Source organism: Aspergillus foveolatus (genome assembly GCF_047715535.1).
Source record: "Aspergillus foveolatus strain CBS 279.81 unplaced genomic scaffold BDW70scaffold_2, whole genome shotgun sequence".
NCBI lineage: Eukaryota > Fungi > Ascomycota > Eurotiomycetes > Eurotiales > Aspergillaceae > Aspergillus > Aspergillus foveolatus.
The window spans coordinates 468,401-492,560 of NW_027396066.1; the positions used below are offsets into that span (position 1 = coordinate 468,401).

Here is a 24,160-nt window from a genome sequence, read left to right on the forward strand (position 1 = left end):
GCACATACATATAGCTCGAATCCTCTCTTGTACCATGCCAACATGCACGGAGTCTTCCAGTAGGCAGTCCTTCCTGTCTATCGTCCTATGTCGTACCTCAAACGGTACTCCCGTCAAGACGCATTCCGCCATATCTACCCAATCATGCATGACAGAATGCGGACTATCTCTGTTTTAGCGAGCACCTTCGCACCTCCACGGGTCCCCTTGAGTTCTGCGATGGTTGCCGCCATATTCGCGCAGCGCGCGAGCTTCCTTGTTAACAGGAGGTCCTAGTAAGTCTCCTGCTGCAGCAGGATCATGGGTGTGTGGGACCATTGTGCCGCCGGAGACGAGCATAATAAATGCGAATCCACTCGAGCCAGCGCCAGCCGAGTGCCAGACTGGTCAGAATATAGTGCCAATCAACTGGGCGATAATGGGGCCGTCGAAGGCGAACATTGTGTAGATGACAAGACGCATGTGTATTCTGCTGCGGATCCCAACGGCGGCGACTGTGCCGCCAACGCAGGTAAGCGGTCTTGCGGTGTACAAGCCGGCCAAGAAGCGGAAGATTATATGGCTCTGAATGTTAGAAGAGAGAGCTGGGCCTATAAACACAGCAGGGAGGTGGTCATGCTCACCCTGTAGACGGCGTTGCGCCAGCACATATCGGAAATGGGGCAGAAATGGACGAGCCGATATCAGAGCCACCCATAAATAAGCCTGTTTTTCCATTAACGTCCAAGACGGACAGATTGAGTTACCAACGAGAGAAACACCAGTCATCATTAATTTGAGAAACTGTCGGAACCCCTCAGCATTCGCCAATTCGGACAACACTGACCGAACTGATGGCCGAGGCAACTGACACGAGAGTCCAACTAAGGCCACTGGCACAGTCACCCAGCCTCTTCGTCATGGCCAATAATGCCGCGGGTTGAGGTGCATGACGTAGGCAACCCATTTGGCGTTGAGGATCTGGAATTCGAGTTCTTCTTGTTCTTTCTTTGGTGTTTGTCTTTGAGCGCATGCAGAGAGTGATCCCTGACATGGCCTTTCTCTCTAGATGTCGAACGCCCATCGTAGTGGCTTTTGACAACTTGGTTGATTCGTCCGTACTGTGGATACGACCGCATACCCTAGGTTGGAAATAGCTCTGCTGGAAAGCTGAGGCTCATAAGGGGGTGAATTCTAGCGAATGGGAAGGGACAATCGGTCTCTCATTAGGTACTGGCATGAGATCCCGGATTATCTAGGTACTAGCAACCAGATACTAGCTGCATAAAATGATTGAATAAGGCACCAGAAGACGGTAGAAGTGATCGCCCGGAAAAGTGGCAGTGTGATATATCATGATTATGGAATCGGGACAAGTACAATTCTATACATAACCGTACACGTACTACATATCTTTACCTCGAAGTGCGGGACTAGTTCTTCATCGCTTTCCCTGCCGACACACACCAGTTATTCCAATCAGTGAAGAATGTCGGCTGCACATGGCACTTTGAGCTCAGGAGCTGGGCCTTCCTCGTATCGCCATAAATATCCACCACCCCCTTGACAGCCTCTCTGTCGTGCGCCGTCAAGACCTTGACAACTAGCAAGCTCGCCTGGCTACAACCAGAAGCATGTGCCGGTGGGCCACTATGCATTGCCTCCGCATGAATAGCCCTCAACAGTTCCCAGACAGCCTCAACATCTTCAGATCGCAGGCTCGGGAGTGAAGCACCTTTACAGAGTTTCGTATATTCGCGCAGCACCGAGTTCGCCTTGTTGCTGATTTGCTTGACTGACGAACGTCTTGTGAGCCGGAGCAGAGGCAGGATGAGGTCAAGCGCCAGGAGCGACGAATGGCATGTCTTGTTCTTGACGTAGATTTCGAGGAGGTCGAGAACGCGGTTCTTGAAGTTGACCACTGTCTCTTTGGCGTCCTTCTTGTCGTTCTTTTTGCTCAGGGCATCGCGGCGGGCTCTGAAGACTTTGACCAGCTGGTTGTCGATTTCTTCCATTTCGTCGTCATTCATGTCGGCGTCGGATTCTGATTCTTCTTCATTCAGGTCTTGGTCGGCGCGGTGGGTGCCGAGGGCTGAGGCGAGTTTGGCCTCGAAGGCGGCAATCTCGGCCGCGTCTTCGCCGTCGTCGTCTTCTTGGGCTTCTTGGTCTGAAGGGAGGGAGGCGTCGTCGTCTTTGTCGTCGTCTTCAGGCTCCACAACTTCAACGTCGCTGTCCATTTCGTCGACGTCCATCATGTCTTCGTCTTCGTCTTCCTCAGCGTCTTCGTCGTCTTGCTGGTCGAACATCTCTTGTTGGCCTGCCAGACTTTCTTTGGCTTCCAAAACCTTGGCGAGTCGGTTAGTCTCAAAACTGGAAAGGGCAGAAATAACGGGATGCATACCGAGGTTAAAGACTCCAGCCCAGTTGCAGTGACATTCGGAGCGAACGCGGTAAAGACCTGCTCACTCATACGACGGAAAAGCTGAGACGGTTTCGACGCAAAACTCAGAAGGATTTCAACGAGGGCATCCGAGGCTTCAGAGGTCTCTTCTTCCTTATTGGACTTTTTGTCTGCGAAAAATTTGTTATAGCAAAAGTCTAATTCATCCAGCATTGACGCAGCATCTGCGTCGCCATTGTAAACCTGCAGGATTGTCATAGAGTAAAGGAGCTTGAATGCGTCCACGCCAGCAGCGGTTTCCTTCTTCTCCTAAATACCGTCAGTACAAACTTTTCATTTTGTGCAGAATGGTAATTACCGTGCTTGATAGCCTCTTCAGCGCTTTGAAAGCCCCCTTCACTGAATCTTTTAGGGCGTCGTCCATACCAATAATGAACTTGCCAAACTCCTCCGACTTTGCCGCATCGCGAATCTTACGCACAATCGCGTACGGTAGTGTAGCCGCATGTTTCTGAGCTGCGATAATGCTGTTCAGAGAGGAATTAATCCTGCTCCGGAACAGTTCCTGGCTTTGCTGCGTGAACGGTGGCTGAGCACCGCCTTTACCACCTTCGCTTGTGAAATATGCGAACCGAGCGAATATGAAGAGGATCCTCTCAAGCGCAGCTTCCGAGGCCTCATCTGCTGCATCGCTAGCAGACACGCGGGCCCGAACCATCGATAACAGCAAGCTCGCCAGTACCTGGCGGTTCGACGCAGCGGTTTTGCTGTCTGTTGTTCCAGGGGAGGCGACCAGTTGCTCGAAAAGAGGCAGAATCGTGTTCAAGGCATCCAAGTTAGCTTCGGACACGATTTTCTCTATCGTCTTGGTCTTGGTTATTTGGTCAAAATTCACTGAGCCGGCGGAACCCATGAGGCCTTTGACCGACGCCGCGGCAAAAGCTGGCTCCTTGGCTACGCGGGCCTGGATGGCCTTTGCAGCCTTTACCGCCATGCGATGGAGATAGCGGTCCTCAACAGCCAGTTGGTTTGTAAGACACCGGATCAGATTCTTAGTGAACACGAGAGAAGCCAGTTGCAGATTATGCTCGTTGATCACTTTGATGAAAAGGGAGAAGCCCCAGTATTTCCTTTCTTCCGATGAGGCGGCCGCAAATAGTCCATCTAAAATATGTTAGACGCAAGCTGATTACCTTGCTGGGGATACTCACTATCAACAATTTCTGTCCAAAAATCAACAAAGTTCAGACGGGACTTTGATTCTTTCGTGCCGTTTAGGCTCGCCAAGGCAGCATCCCAGGCAAAGTGAAGCTTTGAGTTCCAGAAACCAGACGCTTTTGCGCCCTTATCTCCTTCACCGTCTGTCTCAGCAGAAGATTCCTTCATGACTTTTGCCAGCTGGTTCCTCTCCTTCGAGTCTAGCGGGTCATCGTGTTTCCACACTTTGTTCACGAAGCTAATGTCACTAAACAGATCTTTAGCAGCAAGCCAGATTGCAACGCCTTCTGGTGTTCGTGCCAGGTCATTGGAGCACAGTCTCTCAATGGCGACCTCCACGAGTTTGCCGTCAGCCTTCTGAGAGGCGAGATCGTGGATACAGCGATATACAATCCAGCCGCACTCTTCCCGAATCCAAGGTTTCCTTTTAGCCAGGTCGAAAACCAAGTCTAGCACCTTAGTCCACTCACGCAGTAGAGTCTTAGGGCTAAATAGTATACCAGACTTGATAATCGCCTCCGCACCAAAAAGACGACCGAAATGGTGATCTCTTGCTTCCTGTATCGAGTTAACATGCGACTCTCACGCTTCTCAATCATGAAAAGAATCGGATGATACTCACCTGCCCTGATTCACCTCCTGAAGCATCTGAAACCCCTTCCCAGACCCCTAGTACTCCCTGTACATCCAACGAACTCGAGCGACCAACAGCAAAGACCTGAGTGAGCATCTCAGTCAAGGCAATAGAGAACCCAATGCGCGCCGCTTTGCGACTGCTACAGAGCCCGCGAAACAACCTCTGCAGTGCCTTCTGGATATCCTCATCACTGGGACTCTTGTCCGGTGTGAACTGAGAGACAAGCTCTTGCGCTGCCTTGAGTCTGACCTCGTCGTTTTCACTGGCGAGGTCTTCATAGATCTCCATTAATTTGGTGTTTACATTGACGGGCTCACGGCGCCGCTTTTTGGAGCCGGCGAGATGCGGCGCCATTGCTGGGAATTGCGCAAAGAAAATTTATGGTATTTGGCGCAGTTCTCTTTCTAGATTGTCAAATTTGCTTCAATATGTGAGAAGAAGGATAAGAGTGTAATCGTGAGCTCTAGAGGATGTTGAACTGGATCTTGTGCTGCCTGCGAAAATTTACGGAGATTGGACGAAAATGGATTAGCGTTTTCAAAGTATGTATCACGGTCATCACGTGTTAGAGACCGGACAACAGGCAAAGATGCTCGTCATCATAAACACCCCAAGCTAATTGCTCCTCCAGGATTACATTAATTTGTGGCTCTAATGCTGCAACCTGTGAAGTGGAAACGGCTCTGCAGAGGTCAAGTTACCCTTTCAAGTCCTCTGAGGAATACTCCAGCATGATCGCACTCGGCGACCCTGCACGCGCTTCAAAACATTCGTTCCCAAACTGTCCACCATTACTTCAGGTTCATGTCTTTTCAGAGGAAGCGACTCACGTTGCCGTTGCATGTGCCTCATGCCGGTGACGCAAGGCCAAATGTGTCGGTGCTAGACCAGGCGAGCACAACTGGGCCTCGCTCCGCCACAACTCCTAAGAGTTTCCCACGGTGGTTGGAACAGGCGTGAAAAGAAGAGACGACGAATTGGCCGTATACCGAGCACGACGATGACCCCGAAATTCCCGTAAGACCGTAACTTGGTTCCCTCAACGCCCGACGTTGTCAAGACCTGGTAACTCCGACAATTCGTCGACGAGAAAGGTGTCGGCACCCGCCAGTGCAGTCGGCGTGGATAGCCCGGCTGTCGAACCCTATAGCGCTGACTTTGATTGGCGGCACTGGCGATCCAGCGTTATTCTTTGGAATTTTTGGCAGCAGCAGCGCAGACTCTTTCATACAACTGCCAGTCGCAGTCGTATCCGCCCGCTCGGCACCCAGCAGCAGCAGGACTGGAAAGTCTCCTTGATCGACGAAATGTCTGCTCGAGCTGCTTGTAGCCGTCACTGCTCTTCTTCCTACAAGGCGCTGGCCGACGCCCTTATGGGGACCTATGGGATCATAAATGGGCGCTTTATTTCGTTATAAATCGGCAACAGAGGGGCGACATACAATATTTATGAACATATACAGCGACGGCGGGTAACTCGCTTGTTGTAATGAGCATTATAATCTTTGTTCTGCGCTTTACTGCCAACATTGCGAGGCGCTACCGGCCAAGGAGTGCAATGTCACGGTTGATGATATCTTCGCCCGCGTGGAACGCCTATACCGGCGGGTTAGGCGACTATCCGTCTTGCGAGAGCGTGCAATGTCTCTTCTCTCGGAATTTACCTGCAGGGTACAAACAAGGTCCTCCAATGTTAGATGAGCGTAGGACGAGCAGTTTGGATGGCTCATAGCTGTGGGCTCATCTTTTTCTGGCCGCTTGCAGGCCATGCCATTAAGTCAGAGAAGCACAAGCGACGCATCCGGCATGGATGCGTTTGACTGAATCAGTGAGCGGCGGTTACATCGTGCCCTTCCTTATCGCCCTTCTTACTTTCGCAGTCACAGCTAACTATCTAGCGTACACTCTGCCACTGGTGATCCTGAAATAATCCTAAACTAGCTCCTCAACTTCATACCACTGCTCTTGATAACCGACGATGAGTTCACTGAAGTTTGAACCGAGGATTCCCAATAGACCAAATAAATAGCCCTGTGTGATGGTATTGCCGTTAAAACAGAATGGGCCCGTACTGACTCTATACGAGGTCCTCGCCGCCCTCTACCTCAATTCCCTAAGGGCGAAAAGCCCGATATCAAGCTCATGGATCACTCCCAACTTATATCTGCATCAACTCGCCAGTCAATGACGATGACGTACAGAAATACAAGTCATTGTCCAAAAAACCCTGTTCGTCATTCGGTCCTAAAAATTGGAAAATGCGCAGCTCTATGTCCCTATGCTTCAACTGCATTCTGGCACCATGTGTGGTCTTACATGGCCGCTCTTTTCATCCATTCATCGAAAGCTATTGCATGCGCAGCGGTAGGCAACAGCACTCCAAAATTAGAGGTAATTCAAATCCCGCTATCAAACAACTCCTACCTTTCCGATGCCATGCTTCTCGAAAGCTTCCACATGTGCTTCCTTTACACATCAACCCATTCATTCCCCACCATGATACGGACGACCTCACTGGACCCTCCGCCCAACCGATATTACTTCGTACTTTACACTTTCCCTGCCCACCTGCTTTACACATAGCTGCAATCCTTGGCCCATTAGCCGCCAATGACAAGCCATCCATTAAGTAACTAGATTTCTCACTGCCGCCACGTTCGTATTTATAGAGCGCTTTTTGGAGAGAGGAGGAGGAAGAGTGTTTGAGCTAAAGACTCTGAATCGTACTAAACTGGCCCAAAGCGTTACATGTGCTGGGATGCTCTAACGCATAAGCGGGGTCCACGAAGAGGCGTCTTCTACGCTGAGGCTATGTTTGAGAGGGCCCTAGATAATATGACCACTATGGCGGCAGCGTCAGCAACGCATGAACCCCAACAATCCTTTATTAATCCAACACCAAATTGCACCCGCAACCACTGCGATCACCCGCAGCGACCGGCAACTGCGACTCAACCCTGGCAATGTCAATCTCAATCAGCGGGGAACGAGATCACTGAAATAGGTATTTCGTAATTTCTTCGTTGGCGTCTCGATATGTACGAGTTCACCTTCATATCCCTATTAAACATACTGAATATAGAAATTGAATATAAAGTATATATATCAGTCTTCCTCACCTCTAAATTCTGCCACTGTAGTTAATGCATTTAGATATTCAGCAAACCACAGAAACTACCCAGCAGAAACTTCACTATCCTAGTACATCTCTACCTACCCCAGTCTGACCTTGCATGGACTGCTTGAAGATACAGTTAAGATGTTCATTGATGAGTAATGGCTGAGCGGGTCAGTCTGAGCGTCGGGAGGTTTAGCCAATAGATAGCTGTACGTCTCCAGCTGACGCGTGCGGTGATTGGCCAGGTTCGCTCAGATCGCGTGATCCGTGCCAAGAGGCCCATTGCGGAGGCGGGGGAGCTCCAAAGCCGGTCATTCAACTATCATTACGAACGTCACTCTCTCACTAGACGTTCTTCTCATACTCTCTCTAAATCCATACGAGCAGTGTTTCTGTCCGACAGTCCCTGTGGTCTCCGTAGTCAGGACCATCAATCTTATCCCCTTCCTAACCAACAATGGGCGATTCTGGCTCAGGCGTGCATTTATCCAGCATACCGCTGGCGCCGGACTTGCCCTTATCGCCCGCAGACCCCGAGGAGATCTCTGTGCTTGTGACAGGCTTCGGCGTGAGTCAATGCTCTTTTTTTGAGTGATTGGCGGCATCATTGAGGTAGAATGGGCTGGCTGACCCTTCTTAGCCGTTCAAATCCAATGTGGTCAATGCGTCATATCTAATAGCGTCAGCTCTTCCACCATCCATATCTTTGCCTACAGATACACCTGGAGGGACACCTGCTATCCGGCGCATCGCATTACATGTCCACCCTTCTCCCATCTCCGTCGCATACTCGGCAGTGCGGACAACTATCCCCTACATAATGGACGAGTACGTGAAAACACACGGCCGCCATCCGGACATCGTGATCCACATGGGTATTGCTGCGACTAGGAACTACTATTCGATAGAATCGAAAGCTCATCGCGACGCATACAATATGCCCGATAATCTCGGCCGCGCGGGATATGAGGACGGCGAGAAGCTCTGGAAGGAGAAGACCCTCCCTCACGTCCTGACGGCTGGGCGCAGCGATCCCGCGACAGAGCCAGTAGTGAGATTGGACTTGACGTCGTCGCGCACGAACCTGAACCCTCATCCGCCGGACAGTGAGTTCTTGAAGGCATGGCAGGCGTTTGCTCCGGCGGGTGCGGATATCCGTATCTCTGAGGACGCGGGGCGGTATCTATGCGAGTTCATTTTCTATACGAGTTTGTCGTTGGCGCTGCGAGAAGGTCGGGACAGGAACGTTGCATTCTTCCATGTGCCTTCTTCCTGCCGTGATGCGGACGTAGCGACTGGGAAAGAAGTGGCGATTGCGTTGATCAAGGCTCTGGTTAGTCGTTGGGTTGACGCGAAGGTATAGTATGTTGATTTAAGAAGTTACCTGCTTGGTTCTTATAGCGAGCATGATTTGGGCCTGATATGGTGTTCACTGCTGCGTCGCGATTCTGCCACTATCGCATCGACGGGGCGCATATTATAATACCTCCAGTTACTTATGCCGCATTTAAATGTATTGATGCATTATTTTCTGTAACATCGCCCTGTTTTGGAGCTGGATTGCTAACTCGGAAAAGTCGAACATCATCTACTTCATAATAACAGAAGAGGAATAGCGTAGTGTTAATCTCCAATCATATACGTATCCGTGACTATACTAACCGAGAACGGCTTGGGCCCTCAATGGCCATCGGCATCATTTCCGCCAAATATTTGGACCTCCCCCCGCACGTATAAGGGAACTGTATCGCTCTCACTGCGACACTGAATCCTGTCTGCCGTTAAGTCACTGAAGCCAGCACATGGGCTTCCAAGTGCCACCGACACCGAAATGACACCGATTCTCATCGCAGCTCTGCTGCTCGTCCTAGCGATCCTCCTCAGGCGCGTTCTTAAACCAAACTCCCTCCGCTCGATCGTCAAATCCAAATCCTCGCAAAAGCCCAGTGAAATTATCTCCCTCCGAGTGTACCCGATAAAATCATGTCGCGGGTTCGAAACAAAAGTCGCAAAGCAATGCATGACCGGCCTTGACCTCGACCGTCGCTGGATGCTCGTCGATGAGAAAACCCACGTCTTCCTTACAATCCGCCAGATCCCCGAAATGACGCTCATTAACACAGCGCTGAGTGAGGATGGGGAGTCACTCGTCCTCTCCGTCACGCCCGCTTCATCTGAGAAGAGCGAGACAATCTCCATCCCTGCCCATCCCTCCCCTGCCTGGCTCGCAGAACACACAAACCTCGCATCGGACATCAAGATATGGGACACGATTACGGACGGATATGTTTACGGAGAGTCTGTTGGCATAAATCAGCTTTTTTCAAAGTTTCTCAACCGCCCCGTCGTCCTTGTGTATAAGGGCCCCACCCCGCGGGTCCTGAAGGGTAACGGGGACCCGAGGCTGCTGGGCCGGGTGCAGAATACGAATTTTCCCGACGTTCTGCCCGTGCTCGTTGCGTCGCAGGCGTCGATCGATGAGCTGAATGAACGGCTAAAGGCGCAGGGCCACGAGGAGATCACGATTGAGCGGTTCAGACCGAATATCATTATCCGTGGGCATAAGGGAGATGCGTGGGTTGAAGACTCGTGGAAGACGGTGCGAATTGGGAGCAGTAGTACTGCTCATGCTGGCCCTGGGGGTGAGAAGAGTGCGGATGGTGCTGGGCTGGGAGAGGAAGACTGCCTGACATATGATATTGTGGCAAGGTGCGGTAGATGTCAGGTCCCGAATGTTGATCCCGAGACGGCGCAGAAACATAAGACGCAGCCGTGGGATACGATGATGAGTTATAGGAGGGTTGACGAGGGGTTGAAGTATAAGCCTTGCTTTGGGATGCTGGGCGTGCCTCGGTCGGAGGGGGAGATCAGAGTGGGCATGAAGTTTGAGGTTTTGGAGGAGACGAGCGAGCATTTCTATATCAAAGGTTTCTGAGGTTCTATTCTGGGGTTAATTATCTGAAGGCTGTGATTGCAGGTACGTCTTCGTTCTATATATGAGCAAGAATTACATGGATTATATACTTTTTACTATGCAAAGGTTACGAACTGGTCGTGCAGCTGGAAGATGAACACGCTTGGCTAGATGGCTAACGTTAACCAAGGACTCCTCTAAGCAATTCTGTGCCATTGAATTTGATATTGTTACGCCAAGTAATGCTAGCCTCGGGTCCCGGTTTCGTGAGGCTGTCTCTACTCCAGCCTCAACCGACTAAACCTCCATATACCACACCTGTTCTCCCATATACCTGACGGAGCTCCGGCTCTCAGGGGCCAAGAGCACGAGCAATTCGCAAATAATAGCTTCCGCCTAGACTTCTATTGAACGCTCGCTCGTGGGCAGGCTGACGGCTATGTATATTGGTAATCAACCTGGAATGTGGTTTAGCCATGACACTTGAGGGTTTCCATGACTACGTTCATGCGCCGGGTAAGCCGAATTGTGCCTAGTACTTCACAGAATTTGTGGGGCTAGGTTGCTGGCTATGAAGAAATATTGATGCCTTGGAAGGCACATGCTTGACGCAAGCTGACCCCACGAACCCCCCAAGGTCTTCGCATTAGGAATGCTGTTAGTATACGGTTGAGGAAGCGCATTCGCAGCCCTCGGCCGTGGCATCATGCTGTCTAACTTGCTCGATGGTGCTATGTGAGCGCCAGCAGCCTTGATATTTTGTCTGTACATCCTGCGTATACTGTGGATAGGCACAGTTGGCACCTGCTGATGCTACATCCGTGATCAGAGTACCTGACAATGAATTTAAGACGCATAAAGGCTGAACGTCAGCAGATGTAACTAGCCAATGAAACGAGAGTCGGCTGCCTATCTGAGAAACGAGCTTTCAGCTCAGTATGCTCGTCTTGCCAGCCCGGTCGGCCACAATCGTCAGATTGATGTCCAAAATGGAGGGGAATCACCTGCGAAGTAAACCGTGTTGATTTGGGTGATCTTGTCCTTCATCGACATAGCTTGAGTTGTGACTGGAATTCAAAAACGCCTCATGTAATTATACAACAGAGCTGTGACCCAAAGGCTGCTTTGCCGCAGCCTCGCAGGTAGAAACGCTCTGCGCAGCAGGTAGTCCGACATTCGATGAGTTGAGCGGGCAATGCGGTGTCTGGAAATCTTGGAAGCCGGCCATGGACCAATCCACATGATTCGAACATTTCTGGCGCTTTCTAGCACGCGTCGCTCTGGGTACGCTTAGTATCCCAGGCAAAATCATTAAGCAATCGGAGGAATGTTGATTGGGCGGATCAAGATTTGACTGCATCTGCCGTGCAAAAGCAGGATATATCGGGCCCTAGCATACCTATTCCCGTAGACCCCACAGGCGTGCCTACCTTCCTTCAAGCTGATTGATGGCTAGGAATCCGTTCCTTAACAAGGATTGTGGAGATATGAGCAAGGGTCGCATGCTTGAATGGGTCCTTTCCCGTAGCTTATGCAGAATAAGCCACTTCTGGTACAAGCGATATCGATATTGGCTCCTTTCAAGGGGTACGAAGGGGTTGAAGTTTCCGAGTTAGAACAATCTAGCTCTTGTCAGTCGGGAAGAATCAAGGCAAAAGTAGGACGTGCCAGAAGCGGTATTCCTGTTGGGAACCTGGCTTCCTAGATATGGTGCTGCCAGACTTCCTGGAACTATAGCAGGTGGAGTTCGCATAGGATGATAAAATAATCTTCTCTATCAGTTGAAGCTGGCATAAGAAACATCGAAGCGGAAAGGATAAGCAAGGTATTTAGTCGAAACTGGAAAGCTTATAGAGTATGAAACAAAGCAACTCTAAACCAGCTACACTCACCTGAACAGGCTTGTCCTTGCACCCTATGCTTAGCACCTGTCAATAAGAGGTAGTAAAATCTTCATGCAAAGGCGAAGCCTATTGTAAGACATGTGCCTTAGTGTGACAAAGGATAATCGCGGATCAGAAGAGCTACCAAAAAATGGCATGGATGCAGGTTGTGGAACAGACAGAGCTTGCCACTTGTTTCTCGCTTGTTCAGTCTCAACTTGAGTTTTCATCTACGAGAAAATTCAGAGTTGAAGAGTTGGCATATTCGCCTAGATGCCCTCCTCACATCTGAAGAAATAATGACTGTATCATGGACAGAGAGGAGGCGCGAAGATAGCTGAATCTGCCGCACATGGCATCAAGCGATCGGGCACAACCTGTCAACGGTACAGATTGAGAAGAGACAAGTGAGCCCCCTTTCGTAGCCGGAGGGGCTTCAGCCGGAACCCAAGCTATAGTGGCTGCGAGCGTCGGAGAGCTAACGGTCATCAATCCCATGAAAAGGCCATAGTATCGGTTTTTAGCCCAAGAGAATGAAGCCTTCAGTATAGGCATGAACTTTGAACGCGGAGTACCCCGCTTTCTATTGCTTCGACTGTCCGCTCAAGCCCTATCGAGGCGATAATGACAATCAATCCATGACTACTCTAGCTTTGGAAGGTCTGTAGGAGATGCGAAACCCAGGACTTCAATATTTCGGGTGCGATGAGCCCTGGGTCCATTCGACTTTAATTTTCGGTGATAAACAGTGCGCATTGGCACATGGGCAGGGCGAGATCTGGACGAGAACACAATAGTTCTGCAGATCTCTCCGGTTCAGAGCATCGAAGGCGATGACGGGGCAGGAAGACAATCACGATACGTGGGCGCACTTATAGATCGGTGGCTAGACTGGGGCGAATGTTCACTATCGATATGCCGCTTCCCTTTGTCCCTATTCTTTGTCCCAATCAAGTGGAAGCGGGTATAACCAATAATTCACTCCTTCACCTCAGTGGGGAAATGGTCCGGGAAACAGCACGTGCAGTCCATTACCGTAAAACGGTAACTGATGCCTCAGGCTGAAAGAAACTTTAGATAATGCGATCCATGGAACGCGACTGGCGATGTTTACGATCGATCTGGTAATTCGGAACCTTCAGCAAAGTTCATGTCATAGTACAATAACAATGACGATGTCAAGTCGCATGCTAAATTCTGACTGCATAAGATAGACGCTAGAGTTGACCACATGGTCTGATAAGCCGGAAATTCATAGCTGCGACCCCGCACACAGTGGGTGTGTCTTGAAGCCTGGCTGTCCAGGCTTCATGATACTGCGCAACATGAACGCAACAATAGTATTGGTCAACCGCGACAGACTTGGGCCAGAAACATGTTTTTGCGCTCGCGAGACGGCTGGTCTGACGTCAGATTACCCACGGCTTTGTTGACAATGCTCTGCGTAAAGTGGTCCGGGCGCGGAGTCTTCATTGACCACCGATTCATGCAAGAGCTCAAAGTTGATTATATGCGAAGAGTATAAACTCCTATGCATAGCCACCTTTGTTTTAAAGCCTTGAAAGCCCTTTGTGGACTGCATGTAACTAAGGCCTCAGGCGCGTGCAAGACGAACGGACGGGTCAGCCCAGCCTATGACTTTGGACGAAAGCCCAGAGCCGTCAGCTGTGGGGAGGATGCGCCTCAAGTCGACCGGCGTCTCAAGGATGAGGGGCTCTGCAACAATGATAGATCCTCGGATAAGATAAAATTAGACTTTAATCAAGATATGAGGGGCTGGCTATTGATGCAATCGTGGATGTTAATTCAAGGCGAAGGCGTGATTCGCGAGTCCCACGAGTTGTGGCGGAGCATCTCGACGGACTGAGAGGTCGATAGCCTGATTGTTGGTTGAGCTAACCCCGATGAAGAGCTTCCGAGTCAGATTATGATCATGAGTGCGAGTTCGAAAAGCTAGAGCAAAGATGACAGACGAAAGTCGTCGAGCAGTTGCGTAGATAACTTAGTAGCAGGTGTATCTAACGGGTTGAGGCTCCATCTAACCATCAGGGCGACTCAGACATAAGGGACGGCAAGAGTCTAAGACCCATCGCGTCACGGCCGGCTTTGAGGGGTATGACGCTTTTCAGCTGAGGCGCTTCCCCAGGCCTAGCTCTGCCGTCGGTGACGCCGAGGCTATTCTATCGACCCCAACTCCGGCAAGCGATTGTAGTCGGGGCAAAAGGATTTAACCAAAGGAACAATTATAGAGATAATCCAGCCAACAAATAAAAAGATGATAATGATATCCCTATGCAGGGACTCGAGGAGACGATAACGATTCGCGTAAGGGCCAGCAGGCGTTAACCTGGACGAGCGAGTCGTGCGCAGCGCAGGATTCCAGGCAGGACGATCACTCGGCGCGCCGAAGCGGAACAATCGAGGCTCAATGAAATCATCGAATGCTACTTTGCAAGGCAGTTCTTCCCGATCGGAATGACATAACATGTTATTCCTGCTAGAAGCTGGAAAAGTCTGGGGATTTAGGGAAGGGATCTTCCACCATTATTGTTCGCGATATAACCAAGCTTCTACCAATGATAACCGGCATATCGACCCATGTATGCAGGACCATGGAGTCCACGGAGTCTGGCGTGAAAAACCGAGTTTCATGCGCGGCTGGACGCTGTTCGGCCGTTCCTGAAAGCTCTTTTTCCGAGCTGGTGGAGCTGGTGGAGCATTTATGAGATTCGATCTCCAATTTAGACTGGCCGTGATGTATAAAAACGGAAAAATAAAGAAAAAAAAAAACAAAATTCAAAGACACGGCACGGTCGGCCAGAGGATTCCAGCAAAAGGCGAGGGTTCCGGAGTCGACGCCCTGGGGAGAACGGTCAGTCTCTTTGTACCTAGGGAGGGAGGAGTGCATATGCCAGGAGTCTAGGAATTACCTAAAGTTAGAACCCTTAAAGCAACGAAGCTTTGTTCAAGCGAGAGAAAGCGAGGAGTTTGTTTCTGGAAGGTGGCTTCAAGTCGCACAGTGAGCCTGTCAAAAGCGAGACTGAGGATCCCACTGAGTGGGAGACACTCAGCTAGCAGCGCTCAGGTACCGTCGCAGAGCTCAGCCAGCCCCAGCCCCAAGAGTGGTCACTGGTCAGCCTCTCCAGATGCAGCCCTGTGCTGATACGCTGGCGGAACTAGCGCTGAGCTGGCGGTAAGGGAGTCCCGGCAACGAGCGTCGATGAAGCAAATCAATCCTCGTAGGGAATTCCGAAGCAAACTTGGGGCCTGCGTCTGCGAGATTCCACCCCCAGTACCCGTGACATCAGCCTGACATGTATTCTGTGCTGCGTATCGTACCTGTTCGTACCTACATACTGTGCGTACCCCCGACCACCTGTCGGTCGCAAAGGGTCAGAGAAGGCGACAATAAAGCCAGAGATAGTTTTCAGCAAGGTCTAAATATAATTGATTGCGAAGAAGGACAGAGCTCCGGATTAGAGGTCGAGATGGTGACCCTGTAAGCGCCATACGCCGTACAGTACCGTCGCTTAAGCTACTTGGTGAGCATAGATCGGCTCCCCACTTTGCGTTGCTGCAACAACATCCCTTCAACGCATCACTTTTTGAACGCCGTTTTCCTCTCCTCTCTTCTCCTCTTGAATCCTCACATCCCTCCCTCTCTCCCTTCTCCTCCTCTTCCTTTTAAGCCCGCACTCGTCCGCGGCACCAGTCTTGCCCCTCGTCCTCGCCTGAACCGTTCCGCTTCTCGGTATGTATTCCCCATTGCATTAGCGTACCATTGTACAGACTGTGGCCCTTCCCCTGGCGATATTGCATTGTTCGGGCGTTTTATTAATGACTCCATGCTTCGCATAGCTCCTCCCCCGCTTCCTACCTCGTCTCCGTCCTCTCACCTTACCTGATCCTGCCAGTCATGCCGCTGTAGCTTGGTTCTGTCACCAGGAAGTCTCCGGTACATGCTGGTCCACAGCGAGTGCGGAGCCGTTTTGAAGGGTTTTCTGAGGCCGGAATCCAACTTGCTGCAATTGAGAAACATTGGACGTCTAGTTTACCGTGACTGCATCCATTCATACTCGCCGTCGTAGCGTATGCTCTGCTAGATAGCGTCGCCGTTTCGTGCACTCGGATCAGAGGGTTAGAGGGCTTGAGGGATACAGTCATTTGCTGCTATGGAACATTCCTCGCCTTTGGCTGCCATGCAGCCTCCGTCTGTAATGCTGGGGCATTGTTTCCGTTCAGATGCACCAACGTCTTATCATGGATTTAGTCCTCTACCAGGGCTTGGCCCCGGCGGGTTTAACTTCAAGGACTTGTCCATGAAGAGGTCTAACGGAGACTACTTCGGTACGAAGGTCGTCCGGGGCTCATCTCCAACAGCGAGCCTTGCTGCGGATCTGTCTCAAAATTTTCACATCGACCAGAGGTTCGTCATGATTTTCTTGCAACTTTTGCTCGTCCATTATTGGTGCTGCCAAAGAAAAACTACTGACAAAGATCTCAGCCCCCAGGTTGCTACGCCACGACGGTCTTTGTTCTCTGCTTGCCTACTGGGAAATGGAAACAGACGTGGTAAGACCTTCTGTTTGGACGAAAACGGCCAAAGCTTAACATGTATATATGTCTAGGGGTCGATGATGCGATGACCACTCCTCCCCTTCCATCCTCATCACCTGCACCCGCGATGGATATCATGGACATGTCCCCACTGCCTCACAAACCTCCATTCATCAGTACACCTGAAATCGAGCTGGACTCGCCAACTCTGGAGAGCTCCCCAATGGACACAACTATGATGTCAACTGACGGCCTTGTTCCGGATTCACCAACGGTACCACCGAAGGATGGTAAACAAGAGTAAGAGGAGACTTGAGGGACTGTTCAGTGTCTATGAGGGTCTAATTATTTTGCACTTTAGGAGAAGACGTCCGACTTTTCTGCGGCCTAGCTTGGCGAGAAGCAAAGCGCAGTCCTTCCAGGTCGGAATGACCAGACCTGCCCCGGAAAGCCAAGGACCGCCCTTCAAGTTTCAAACCAATGGATTCAACAAGACATCATCGGGCGTAGTCGCATCATTGGAGGACATGTTTGGCGAATCCCCACAGCGTGAACGACCCATGATGCGTATCAATTCAACCAGTGGCCTCAACTCGCGTTTAAGACCACCATTAGGAAGTGGGAGCCATGTCCGTGGCAATGGTTCACCATCGGCGGCTTCAGTTCGGAAAAGTGCGCACCCGAATATGCGGCCCCGCAAGCAATGCAGAAGATCATTGAGTATGTACGAACATCCCGAGGATGTAATTGCCGACAGCGAGGTTTCTTATACATCAAATGCACCACTCCAGTCCATCAGCGACTTCGAAGAAACACAGGCTCTGCAGCTACCTCATTTCATTCCTGAGGAGCAAGCAGATAATCTACCTCGCATCGACAAGGCCACCCTCGTGGATATTAAAGAGGGAAAATATGATAATATGTTTGACAATATCATGATCATTGATTGCCGGTTTGAATATGAATACGATGGCGGGCACATCGTCGGAGCTGTCAATTACAATGACAAGGAGAATCTGGCTGCTGAACTTTTTGCGGACCCGAAGCCACGGACTGCTATAGTCTTCCACTGCGAGTATTCGGTACACAGGGCTCCTCTTATGGCCAAGTATATCCGGCATCGGGATCGTGCTTATAACGTGGATCATTACCCCCAACTATCTTATCCTGATATGTACATTCTAGAAGGGGGCTACAGTGGTTTCTTTGCTGAGCATCGATCGCTGTGCTACCCTCAAAACTACGTCGAAATGTCCGCTAAGGAGCACGAGTTTGCTTGCGAGCGTGGCCTTGGAAAGGTCAAGCAGCGGTCCAAATTGAGCCGGGCCCAAACTTTTGCCTTTGGCCAACAGTCCCCGGAAATGGAGGATAGCCCTACCGGAAGGTGTAGGAACAACCCCGGTGATCGCAAACTTCTCGCTTCTCCGTTCAATGACAGTCCTGGCAGCCGCTTTCCGGGCCGCCGCATGCTTTCATACTAGTTTCAGTATGGAAATTCAACAAAGCATCTCATTTGCGGTTCCTCCGCCCATGCCCTCTGCATGGCTTTGCGACCTATGATTCTTGGATAATCCATTGGTCGAACGACTCTTATGATATTGGTGTTTGGGGTTCTATTTACATTTCGAGAACATTGCAAGACTCATTTAGCGGACACCCGACTAGAGGAATCCTCGCCTCGCGTACAACGGTCCAAGTTCACCCTCGCTCGCTTTCAGATTTTCTACCTATCTTCCCCACGATATTCACCCATACCTTATTCACCACCACATCAACACATTCAAATCGCGTCAGTCTCACCCCAAGAAGCTCTTCAGCACATTTGTTACTACTGTTTCCTTCGACCGATCCCTTCCTTTCCTATGTCTCCTACGAATCTCCACGGATCTTACTACGCTTGGACACCACACCTCGTCGAGTTACATTTCTATGATACCTCACCGCAAGAATCTGGCTTCTCGAAAAACTTTTCCTTCAGCCCTATCGTCTTTTAATCCGCCGCCCCGTTTTTCTGTACAATGCGAGGGTGCCCAACTCAATCAGCCAATCACAGTACATACTCATGAATGGGTCGTCTATGAGACTCTAATCATTGCGCGCAGCAGTTCTGGACCTAATATTGGCCTATCTTACGGGGACCGCGAATCCTCGTGACGTTTGGAATGCCGAACACTGTACATATATGAAAACACCCACTGTCAGTTGCTGATCAGGTTGGAAGAGCAGAAACATAAAGACATTAGTTTCCTTTGTCAGAGAATGGAATAATTCTAGATAATCCTCCTGTTTCCTTGTATGGTGTAGACATGACTATACGTAGCGTGTATAAGGGTTTTTTGGTGTACAACAGATATTGTAAGCCTTAAGGCATCAAATTTCTCCGCTTCCGCTCTCCACTGTTCGTCGCATATCGTTTTCTCGCAACACACTATATAAAACACCTTCAGTCCGATTCTTTGAATTTATTAATTAGCCATGGAAATCGACGACATTCTCGCATCCGTCGACCATACCGACATCTCCGGCCCGGAGTCCACAGCCCTCGACCACCAACTCCTCACCCGCTTCTGGGTCGCCGAGCGCAGCGCCCCAGAGCTCCTGCCCTGGCCTGCGCGATTGATGGAGCGCATGATGGAACGCGTACGGCAGCAGGTACTGAAACCGATAACCACTCCTTACCTCCCTGCATATTGAGTCAATCGTTAATAATCCTTGCAGATCGAAACAATCGAAGACCTCGCCGCCGCATCCTCAGACCCAACAAGCAGCACAGTAACCCCAAACGCCACGCTCACCCTCTCCATTCTGCAAGCCGACCTCTCTCGCAGTCAATACCTCGTCCGCTCATTACTGCGCAATCGCCTCTCTAAACTCACAAAGCACAGCATGCATTACCTACTTCTCTCTTCTCACAATCCACCAAACCCTCCACCAGCCTCGGGAAGCTCCGAAGCAAAGTATCAAACGCCTGAAGACTCAGTACCCCTCCCGGACCCGGACAACCTCCCAAGATCGTCACCACTCAGTCCCTCCGAAGCAACGTTCCTCTATACGCACCAGCAACTGCTCGCGAAACACTTCGGATCGAGCTTTTTGAACAGTTTTCCGCCGCAGCTTCGACGGTTGGATGATAATGCGGGCGGGACGAGTATGGTGCAGGGGCCGGATACGCGCGAGGCTGTTTTTGTAAGGTGTTTGGCAGATGAGGTGCTACTTCTTGCACCGCCAGGCCCCGGCGAGGGTGATGATGGGGAGGAAGTGTATGGGGGGACGATGAGGATGGGAGATGTTTGGGTTGTTAGGTGGGAGGCTGTTAAGGAGGCTTGGGAGAGGGGGGATGTGGAGGTTTTGTGATCTTGCTTTATTTGTTGAGGTTTCATAGATGGGCATTGCATTGCATAGTGGCGTTGATATACCTTTTTTTTTTCAGAAGATACCTCGGTGATTTATGGAATACATTTACATGGGATATATCATGGTCGAGGTTTCGCATGTTTTTCGAGTGTTCAAACTAAAATAACGGAATCAAGATCCAAGTCTTATCGATCATCAGCGCCGAAACCCATAAGTAATGCCACCGTGTGATGAAAATGAAGGCGGGACTCGACCGATGCACAAGTCCTTAGATGTGAGAGGAGACAGTGATAGTCTATGGCCCAGAGACATCCTTACTTAACCCTACCGCATGCGCCTCGCCCAGATAACAAAATTGAAGTATAAACAACAGAAGAAGATGAGATGAAGAAGTTCACGCAACATAACCGTATGTCGGGGGGTCCTCGGCAACACGCTCGAGGTACTCGCGGTCAATCAGACTTTCGATTCGACGCTTGACCATGTTGACGTCGGGTACGAAACGGGCAGATAATTGGCTAAGGACTTCGCTAATCAGGTTTGAATGGATCAATGTTTTGCGTTGCCTATACGAAGTATGTCAGCACTGGACGTCAAAAAGGGCAGAAGCAACGTACTTCATGATGCGCACAATAGCGGCCTCAATACTACCGCCGCGCTCGTTGTTCATCTTCTCCTCTGTCTCCTTTCTCTGGTCCTGGCTCTCGACCTTGTTGGCTCCACCGCTGACCACACCGATGCGTACTTTCATGAATGGACTTTGGAAATCATTGTTGAAATAGAACTTATCCGTCGGTTTGACGTCCCTACTCATCGGGTCCTTCTTGAGGACTCGAGTCTTGGGTGCAACGGCAAGTGACTGTAAGTTTCGAATGAGATCGTTATCTGGAATCCGCGTGCGCGCCTGGATCTCCTCGAATGTGAGGGACTCGCCTATGGGAATGTCATTGAAAAGTAAGAGGATAAACATAGCGTAAGTGGACACATTGAGTTCGTGACGCTGCACTTTGCCATTTGACCGTTGAAAAGTTGCCTTGATGTCAGCTGTGCCCATACTTGGCTGCCACGAAAGTTTGCGGCCGCTATGTTTGTCCAGGTAGAACTTCTCAAAGCTCTGCTTGACAGTCTCAACCTCCTTAGGGATGATGCACGGAAGCTCAACCTGACCATCCCTTGAGCTCGACATTATTTCCATAGGCCACATAGTGCTGGTAAGGACATTGATGTCCAGCTCGAGTCGCTTTTTATCGGGGTCACCCTGTTCCCGTACGAATTGTTTATAGCTTGCAGTCAGATCCTCCGATATGGTCATGTCTCTAAACATGGCCTCTAGTCGCTGGGTAAATTGATTGCCGACTTCCATCTTCATTTTGGAAATCATCTGTCTCTCTGCGTCCATGCTCATCGAGCGCTTCATGAGTAGTCGTCGAGAAAGGTGTTTTTTATAGTAGGCCTCAAAGCGGTCTTTGTCTTTGATATAACGCAGCAGGGTGATTCCGTTCTCTAGAAGAGCATCAACCTCGTTGTCCGTCTTACCCTTAACGCCCTTCTTGAGGTTCTCATCAAAGAAGAGCGAAAGAAACTCTGAGCTGCGGGGGGTGGAATTGAGGAAGCTCGAAAAACTTGCCGTAATCGCGCTTTGCAGCACCTGGTCAGACCCAAAAGCATCTTTCCAGATACCATCAAACTTCTTCTTGAGGGCAAGAATGTCATCCACCCATTTGATGGCAGATGATGTGACTTGATTCACGGGCTTTTCTTTTTCCTTCTCTTTTTTCTGCCCTGCGTCCGTGCCATTTGACTTAGGCTGTGCAGGTGCCTGTGCTAAAGCAAAGGAAGCATTGTTAATTTCGTTACCCATTTCGACTATACGCTTCTGTACAGCCGCAGTCAGATGGGTCTTTTTAGGATCCACCCGTGCGCTGAGAGCATAGATCTTGCTTAGATTGTCTATCCTGTCGTGGTCCAGCATGACTCGAACCCCGGTCCCCTCAAAATCGACAACTTCGGCCAGATTATTGCGGATCAACTCGTTATCCACTATCTCCTTGATTTTTGATTCGCTAAGGAGAGAGACCGTATACTGACAGCGCTCCTTTTCTTCCGCTATGCGAGCAGAGACAACAGCGCAGAAAGTGGCAGCGTCGACCGTTTCTAGCAGTCGCTTGCCCTCGGCGCGATAGAACGCTGCGCTCGCCTCTAAGTAGTCCGGTTCAAATGACGTCAAATAGAGCTTAGAAGACTCCTCTTCCGCCTCCGTTTCGTACAGGCCCTCCAGCATCTTAATACAGCTGTGGATTAAAGCTCGATCTATCATGTGCCCTGATCTTTCCAACTGGATCATGAATAACACCGTAGACTTGAGCACATCAGCGACGACGGCATTATTACTCGACGACACTGGTGACCGCAAAACGTGGTCGCGAAATAATGCCATGGCGGCGGCGTATATGGAAACTTTCCTAAGCGCAACGACTCGATCCTATGCGTCGATTCCTGCGTTAGGGAAATCCAATCAGCACAGACCAATTGACTTACCATGTACATTAAAACATCCGTAATCATCTTCATACAGATCTGATGGTCCTCCCACGCCTCCCTTAAGGCCGATAGAAATCTCTCCCCGGTCTCCCGCCTCTCCGTAGCCTCCGTCACTTGATCTTGCATATCCACGGCCTCTTTGGCGAGCAACAGCCTAGGCGTGATTGCGGCAACGACTCGCTTCTGAACCTCACCGCATAGCCATTCTTTCTCAAGTTCCTTTGTCCGCTCGTACAGGTCTTCGGCACGCTGAATCGATACAATGCTATAGGCGTTCCGATATAGCTGCTCGAACGACAACTCTGAGGCGTCTTTCGTATGTATTTTTCTTAGAGAAGTCGATAGGTCCTTCCAATTTTTCTCGAATCCGTCTCCGCTTACGGGAATTCCCTAGCACAAGCCCGTTAGCAACCCGTCAGCAAGCCCGAGATCATGATATTGCTTTGGCGAGTCGAGAGAGCCACCATGGACGGCGGGAATGGGGTGACGTACCCTCCGCGGAGCCCGAATTTTCTGTCGCGCCCTCATTGCCATTTTGAAAGCACCTGGAAAGTTGCCATCCACCTACGAACACAAGTAGTTCCAAGATAGTGGCGGGGCAGCGGAAGTGTATGAGGTTGATGAGGGAAGGCAGGATCAGCCCACCAAGCTTCAGTGAACCAACGCGAACAATCCGTCGTCAGCAACGGGGAAACGAAACTGTCCTTGCGCGCAGACGCACACTCCTCGCTCCAAAGGCAGATGTCGTCGAGTCCGAAGGCGAGTCGAGTAGGTTAAAAGGCCGCGGAGGAAAGCAGCTGGAAGAACTTAAGTCCGGCGCAAACTCCGCTGTCGTTGCTGCAGTTAAGCTGCTCAACACTTTGCAAGCTCGTGAACCGTTTGACTTAACACCTCAGATCACACACTATCGAGCTCCTCTACCTTACTCCAACTACTTCAGACCATGGCCCAACCCCTCCGTCTCTCTCGTGGCCGGTGGGCGCTTCACAACGCCCGACCCTTGACACAGTCTCTCTTCCAGGGAGCTCCACGCCTCTATTCCCAGCTCAGTCTCAGTCGTTATCACTCTATCTCTCGACCATTACCTCCAACATACCTTCCCAACAAGATTCGAGCAGTTAGCCAAACAATCTCAGTTCGCTACGTCTCCGACTCACCCCCTTCCAAGCCCCTCACCGACCGGTCCGCAACTGCGGAGGAGGACGCAAAGGCGGCAGAGGAAAATCGATTGCGTCGGGAGCAGGAGCCCGCATACCAGCTTTCATTTACCTGCAAGCCTTGTGGGGAACGCTCTTCACACCGTGTGTCGAAGCATGGGTACCATCGTGGCACTGTTTTGATTCAATGTCCGTCATGCAAGAACCGCCATGTCATCAGCGACAACCTCGGCATCTTTTTTGAGAAGGGCAAGACGCTGGATGATTTGCTAAAGGAGCGGGGCCAGGCTATTACGAGGGGGACTCTGCAGGGGGACATGGAATTCTGGGAGGATGGAACGGTGACGAAGAGAGAGGACGGGACTGTGAGTGAGGAGGGGAAAATAAGTGGCAAGGATTGA

General features: G+C 50.6%; 7 protein-coding genes across 7 annotated transcripts; 5 read left to right on the forward strand and 2 right to left on the reverse strand.

Moving 5' to 3' along the window:
- Positions 1 to 1,339: 1,339 nt before the first annotated feature.
- BDW70DRAFT_167608 (DNA-directed DNA polymerase POL5) lies at positions 1,340 to 4,719 on the reverse strand. Its single transcript, XM_073742277.1, has 5 exons — positions 4,221 to 4,719; positions 3,592 to 4,156; positions 2,739 to 3,544; positions 2,381 to 2,689; positions 1,340 to 2,324 (listed from the first exon to the last, which is right to left on the reverse strand). Exons 1-5 carry the CDS (start codon positions 4,587 to 4,589, stop codon positions 1,413 to 1,415), a joined length of 2,961 nt encoding a protein of 986 aa, XP_073600646.1. The 5' UTR covers positions 4,590 to 4,719; the 3' UTR covers positions 1,340 to 1,412.
- A 2,967-nt stretch (positions 4,720 to 7,686) lies between these two features.
- On the forward strand, positions 7,687 to 8,892 carry BDW70DRAFT_126783 (putative pyroglutamyl peptidase type I). Its single transcript, XM_073735145.1, has 2 exons — positions 7,687 to 7,921; positions 7,994 to 8,892. The coding sequence occupies exons 1-2, from the start codon at positions 7,811 to 7,813 to the stop codon at positions 8,714 to 8,716; spliced, it is 834 nt and encodes a 277-aa protein (XP_073600647.1). The 5' UTR covers positions 7,687 to 7,810; the 3' UTR covers positions 8,717 to 8,892.
- A 107-nt stretch (positions 8,893 to 8,999) lies between these two features.
- On the forward strand, positions 9,000 to 10,398 carry BDW70DRAFT_126785 (MOSC domain-containing protein). Its single transcript, XM_073735146.1, has one exon. The coding sequence runs from the start codon at positions 9,185 to 9,187 to the stop codon at positions 10,286 to 10,288; it is 1,104 nt and encodes a 367-aa protein (XP_073600648.1). The 5' UTR covers positions 9,000 to 9,184; the 3' UTR covers positions 10,289 to 10,398.
- A 5,924-nt stretch (positions 10,399 to 16,322) lies between these two features.
- nimT (putative tyrosine protein phosphatase MIH1) lies at positions 16,323 to 18,188 on the forward strand (the record flags this gene model as incomplete). The annotated part of the gene is made up of 4 exons (XM_073738628.1): positions 16,323 to 16,576; positions 16,655 to 16,722; positions 16,779 to 17,007; positions 17,069 to 18,188. 4 exons carry the CDS (start codon positions 16,323 to 16,325, stop codon positions 18,186 to 18,188), a joined length of 1,671 nt encoding a protein of 556 aa, XP_073600649.1.
- Positions 18,189 to 19,182: 994 nt separating this feature from the next.
- Positions 19,183 to 20,061, forward strand: sld5 (putative GINS DNA replication complex subunit Sld5; the record flags this gene model as incomplete). Its single annotated transcript, XM_073740039.1, has 2 exons — positions 19,183 to 19,359; positions 19,426 to 20,061. The coding sequence occupies 2 exons, from the start codon at positions 19,183 to 19,185 to the stop codon at positions 20,059 to 20,061; spliced, it is 813 nt and encodes a 270-aa protein (XP_073600650.1).
- A 277-nt stretch (positions 20,062 to 20,338) lies between these two features.
- Positions 20,339 to 23,340, reverse strand: BDW70DRAFT_38748 (cullin family protein). Its single transcript, XM_073743893.1, has 4 exons — positions 23,095 to 23,340; positions 22,600 to 22,992; positions 20,679 to 22,543; positions 20,339 to 20,627 (listed from the first exon to the last, which is right to left on the reverse strand). The coding sequence occupies exons 1-4, from the start codon at positions 23,134 to 23,136 to the stop codon at positions 20,456 to 20,458; spliced, it is 2,472 nt and encodes an 823-aa protein (XP_073600651.1). The 5' UTR covers positions 23,137 to 23,340; the 3' UTR covers positions 20,339 to 20,455.
- Positions 23,341 to 23,545: 205 nt separating this feature from the next.
- On the forward strand, positions 23,546 to 24,160 carry BDW70DRAFT_155495 (DNL-type zinc finger protein; the record flags this gene model as incomplete). Its single annotated transcript, XM_073740040.1, has 1 exon — positions 23,546 to 24,160. The coding sequence occupies one exon, from the start codon at positions 23,546 to 23,548 to the stop codon at positions 24,158 to 24,160; it is 615 nt and encodes a 204-aa protein (XP_073600652.1).

Bases quoted from the DNA above. Each gene is read 5' to 3' on its own strand.
- BDW70DRAFT_38748 (XM_073743893.1), bottom strand. From the start codon at position 23,136: ATGGCAATGAGGGCGCGACAGAAAATTCGGGCTCCGCGGAGG. The intron at 22,993-23,094 runs GTACGTCACCCC...GGCTTGTGCTAG, and splicing joins AAATTCGGGCTCCGCGGAGG to GGAATTCCCGTAAGCGGAGA. The intron at 20,628-20,678 runs GTACGTTGCTTC...TACTTCGTATAG, and splicing joins GCTATTGTGCGCATCATGAA to GCAACGCAAAACATTGATCC.
- BDW70DRAFT_126785 (XM_073735146.1), top strand. From the start codon at position 9,185: ATGACACCGATTCTCATCGCAGCTCTGCTGCTCGTCCTAGCGATCCTC.
- BDW70DRAFT_167608 (XM_073742277.1), bottom strand. From the start codon at position 4,589: ATGGCGCCGCATCTCGCCGGCTCCAAAAAGCGGCGCCGTGAGCCCGTC. The intron at 3,545-3,591 runs GTGAGTATCCCC...AACATATTTTAG, and splicing joins TTGGACAGAAATTGTTGATA to ATGGACTATTTGCGGCCGCC. The intron at 2,690-2,738 runs GTAATTACCATT...GACGGTATTTAG, and splicing joins TGAAGAGGCTATCAAGCACG to GAGAAGAAGGAAACCGCTGC.
- BDW70DRAFT_126783 (XM_073735145.1), top strand. From the start codon at position 7,811: ATGGGCGATTCTGGCTCAGGCGTGCATTTATCCAGCATACCGCTGGCG. The intron at 7,922-7,993 runs GTGAGTCAATGC...GACCCTTCTTAG, and splicing joins TGCTTGTGACAGGCTTCGGC to CCGTTCAAATCCAATGTGGT.